The sequence below is a fragment of the Mesoplodon mirus genome, assembly GCF_964341445.2.
Source record: "Mesoplodon mirus genome assembly, contig: SUPER_14_unloc_6, whole genome shotgun sequence".
Classification (NCBI taxonomy): domain Eukaryota; kingdom Metazoa; phylum Chordata; class Mammalia; order Artiodactyla; family Ziphiidae; genus Mesoplodon; species Mesoplodon mirus.
The window spans coordinates 448,568-453,350 of NW_028295694.1; the positions used below are offsets into that span (position 1 = coordinate 448,568).

The following is a 4,783-nucleotide window of genomic DNA, read 5'->3' on the forward strand; positions in this document are numbered from 1 at the left end:
GAAAAGGCTCCACCTTCTTGTTTACGTCAACAGAGGTCAATGCCTTTGTTAGTGCTGGGTGTGTCCCATTTGATGCAACTGCAGAGCCATTAGGTAAACCAGCACATGTGTGTGGTCCCTTCCCTTAGACTCCTCTGGGCCCTCGTGACATAGGCTCAGAAGACTGCCAGCCTCAAGCCTTACCTCTTCCAAGGGACGGCCACACCGTCTTCCAGGATCTTCTGTCCCATGAATCTCAGTTGCTGTTTGGAACTCAAAGGAGAGAAAAGACCCTGCCTGCGGGGTCTCTTTGGGCTGGGGCCTTCCCCCGTGGGCTGCTCTCCCTCATTCTCCTTTTCTTCTTGCTTCTCTTCCTCCTCCTCCTCCTCCTCCTCCTCCTCAGGGGTGCTCTCGGATTCCACATTGCCCATCCACTGGGCCATGTTGAGATGAAAGACACGGCAGCTGAAGCCCTGCAGGACGCCGCCCTTCACGTGCTGCTGGAGGATCTCCAAGGTGGGGAAGACCCGGCAGCAGGCCATGCACCTGAAGCTGGTCTCCATGGTCACCATCCAGTCCGGTGTCTTGGCCCTGGGTCTCTCCTCGACGGCAGGTGACCCTGATGGGCTGCCTGGCTCTGCCCTTTCCTCATACTCTTTCTCCTCCCCAGTGGGCTCACTGTCTGACAGGAGGCTTTCGGTGAACACATCAGAGGGGCAAGTGCCTACTGTGCACGCATCCTCAGGAAGGGTCACTTCTTCTATCGTCAGCTGCTTTTCAGGCAACTCCAAGTGTTTCTTTGTCTTCCAGGAGACAGCAACACCCTTGTTCACTTGTACCTGCATGTAGTATATTTTCATGCCCCTTTCCTCTTTGTCTGGGTGCAGATAGTCCTTACAGGGTGAAGAGAGTGAGGAGGAGACACAGTGTGATGGGGGAGCGGTCTCCCCTTCTTCCTGAACCTGGGCTAGGGGTGCTGTAGGCCAGGCAGTGTCTCGAAATCTCCGCATTGCTGAAAAAGGAAATTAAAACCATAATAACATGCATGGGCCGTGCCGGAAGCTGAGGGAGCAGGTGTGGTAGACGAGAGAGGGACATTTGCATGACGTAGCTATGTCGTGAGCTTGGTGTCTGTTGGCCGTAGGATGGAGCGGTGTATCTGGTGTCATCTGTGGGCTTTTCATGTGCGTGGGGGGGATACTGGAGCGGTGTCTGTATACAGGGGTGTGGAGTATGGTGGTGAGGGCTGTGGTATGTGAGGGATGCGGCTGGATGCGTGTATGACAAGGAGTGTGATTTTGGTAATATCGGTGGTGCATTCCTTGTGGAATGGGGCTGTGGTGCTTGGGGTTTATGTGTGCTGTGAGAAGGGCTGTGCCTGGAGGGCAGATGTATGTGTGAGCTGTGTGGACCTGAGCTGGATGGTCCTGCTCTCAGGCTGGAGGTGTATGATGCAGAACTCTGTCCTTCTCTGGAAGCAAAGGCAAAGACAAAGCCTACATTTTCCTCTGAAGATGCTTAATCTGGTCCCTCTTCCCTCCACCTCAAGCCCAGACCTTTCCGGCCCCTGATCCTTGACTTCCCCACCATGGTAGTAGCAGTATTCACACACACACCCCCAGACTCAGCTGGCATCCACGCCCTCGGAACAGCTCAGCCATCCTGCCCAGGCTCCTCCACAGAGCCCTCATCACCTCTGATGACTCTGGATTTCCTCTCAGCCTCCCTGGGATCTGTGTGCCTCCTGCCTCACAGCCAAGCACCCCTCACCTGAGGAGCCCCGCGCCCTTACCAGCGTAGCTGAGCTTGCGCGGAGTAGAAGTACAGAAGAAGTATTTAGGGGCAGAGGAGACCTCCACTGCCCCTGGGCTGCAGCCTTGGGCCACCACAGTGGATCCAAGCCGAGGGGGATCCTCTTGTGACTTCGAGATTCCTGAGGGAGGAATGAAAGGCTCAGGGTGGGTTCATCAGTCCTCTGTCCACAAATATTTACTGAGTGTGTGACACGTGTCAGGTGCAGTGAATACACACATTTGAGAGTGTGGTTCCCAGTGGATCCTCCAGGATTTAATTCCAATCAATACTTATTCTCTCACTGTCTAGTTGGTAATGTAGGCCTCGGTGGTGACTGTGAGTGTGTGGGAAGAGTGAGTGATGTGTATCAGTTAAGTCTGTGGTAAGTGTGGGGTTGGCATGGGGAGCACAGTGCAGATGTGTCTATCTGTGTCTGTGGCCTTTGTGTGCATTTTTTCTGTTCACAAGTCAGGAATTCTGGGACATGTAACTTTTCCTCATTACATGGTGTGGCTTGTATTTATGGTGCGTGTTCATTCATTCATTCACCAAGATTCAGTAAGCAGCTGCTCCTGTGTATCCGGCACTCTTCCATTGTTGTAGTCTTTGGTAACGCTGCACATTCTAGTAGGGGAAGACACACACTAAACAAAACTACAATAAATATATAATACATCAGCTGGTGGTAAGTATATAAGGGTTGCCAGACATAGCGAACAAGAATACAAGGCACCCAGTTAAATTTCAGTTTCAGATAAACCCAGAATAATTTTTTAGTGTAAGTATTCCCATGCAGTATTTGTTCTTACTTAGTTTTAGTGTAAGTATGGCCCATACAATATTTGGGACATACTGATATTGAAAAATTACTTGTTCTTTATCTGGAATTCAAATTGAACTGGATAGCCCATATTTTCTCTGGCAATCCTGACATGGGTTACTGAGACTGTGGTTTACTGTGGTTTGTACAAAGCGGGTCTGGCATTACTCAAGAATGTGTTACAAGTGTGGTGTGTATGACACGTGACTGGTTCTTACAGAGGTATTTAGCGATGGCTGAAGTTAGCTGTGTTTGTGCGAGAGTTGTGGAGATACATATATATATATATAGTGTGTGTGTGTGTGTGTGTGTCCTATATATATAGTGTGTGTGTCTATATACATATCTCATCTCCAGCGTTTGGTGTTGGAGGAGAGGATTGTGATACAGGTGGGTTGTATGAGAACGTAGTACAGGAGGGATCCGTGTATATACCTCCATGTGCTGTGTGTGGTTTACTAAGGAAGTTATATGTGGGGTGTGTGATATTTTTGCTGCATCAGAGTGTACATGGGTGTATGAGTTACTGTCTCATAAAACACCCCTAACAAGAATTCTGTATACACTCTTACGTACACCGAGTGTCAGCCAGGTCCAGGCAGGGTGACAAGAACTTTACCATGCAGACTTTATATCTGGTAAGCACTCTAACCCCATTCATCTCGCTCTTCTCTGCACTACCACACACACACACACACACACACACACACACACACACACACTCACACACCCACACACACACAGGAACATAGAGCAAAATATTCTGAATGGTCAGGGGCAGTCATTGCCTTCCCCAGCCTGTCCCAGCCACTGCCTGGAAATCTGCCTGCTGTCTAGAGCTCCATTCCCAGGGCCCATCCTACAGTCTCCAGGGCCCTGGGCCTGGTAGGAGCTACTGGGCTCTAATCTGGGGCAGAGGCCTCTAGCTGGAGCTCTGGGGTGACCAACCCTCTCCCAGGGCAAGCTACTCGCCTACATTTAATGCACGCAGGCACCACGTGGCCCGTGGCTCTCAGAGCTCCCCGCAGAACCCTGAGGCCATTTCTCACCCCTGCTCACGCGGTCTCAGTCTCTGGAAAACCCTTCCCTTCCCTTGATCTCCTTTGGGAAATTCTTCCTGTTGAAGGAATAAATCCTCCTTGCTTTCAATATGACACCATCCCTAGACAAACAATCTTCTTTCAAAGTGCATTCCACTTGTCAAGATATTTTTCAACAGGGCCTTCAACTCATGGGGCTTCTCTTTCCACTTTGGTAAAAGAGGCCAAGCAACTCATGGGTCTCTCTCAGCATCCTTGCATCCTTCACATCCCCCACCTCATGACCCCAGGGAAAGATCCAAGAGCATAAGAGAGAAATCGGGGACTGAGAAAAGCTGCACCTCTAGGTCTGTGCAAGCAGGATACAGCCTGCTGTGAGTCCGACAAAGCTCCAGGCCCGGCTGCCCCAGGAGAGAGTCCTCAGACCAGCGGAGCTGACCTCCCATCTCCCAGGGGGCATCTGGCCGTTCTGTGCCGTCTCACACCACAGGGGCCCTCCAGATAGATACGGCAGCATCAGTGAGACAAGGTCTCTCGCTCCCTGCTTCACAGGTGACACGTTCTCAGTCCCCCGCTTCCTAGAGAAGGTTCAGATTGGCAGAAACCCATGTGCCCCAGACAAGTTGCCCCCCACATACCTCCTCCGTTCTCGGCAGTTTCCTGGGACTCTTCATTTTCCAGATGTTTCCTCTTTTGTCGCCGTTCCATCGTACCAACTAGAAGTCTCCCTTAGAAGATGCCTCAAGAGATGTCCAACTCCTCCTCTTCCCTACAGGTTGGCCCTTCTTGGCTCTTGGGCAATCCGTTGAAATGATTCAATACAAACAAAAATAGTCAAGTCTCCTAAATGGCTGAAAAACTTGTACCACTTAGTGAACCAACAGTACTGCCTAGTGCTCACCAGGGCTGTTATGTTTGCAAGGTTGCCAGGCGCACAGCGGAATTCTGTGACCTCAGTGCTGACATCAGTGCATTCGGTGGACCTAGGTTGAGCACAGTGTCTGCAGTAGCACAGGCCCCATTTTCAAGAACAATTCCTTTTTCCCAGCCGATGCTTTCCCGTGAAAGGGAAAGGTTCCTACCATATCTATTATAAATTGTATCATACCATGTCTATTATAAAATTCACATTTTGATTGGACATCTTTTA

The 4,783-nt window shown here is 50.4% G+C and overlaps 1 protein-coding gene across 1 annotated transcript; it reads right to left on the bottom strand.

Annotated features, from left to right (window-relative positions):
* Positions 1-235: 235 nt before the first annotated feature.
* On the bottom strand, positions 236-4,425 carry LOC309816168 (protein FAM170A-like; the record flags this gene model as incomplete). The annotated part of the gene is made up of 4 exons (XM_082646822.1): positions 4,272-4,425; positions 1,772-1,912; positions 302-991; positions 236-252 (listed from the first exon to the last, which is right to left on the bottom strand). Exons 1-4 carry the CDS (start codon positions 4,339-4,341, stop codon positions 236-238), a joined length of 918 nt encoding a protein of 305 aa, XP_082502948.1. The 5' UTR covers positions 4,342-4,425.
* Between the last annotated feature and the right edge of the window lie 358 nt (positions 4,426-4,783).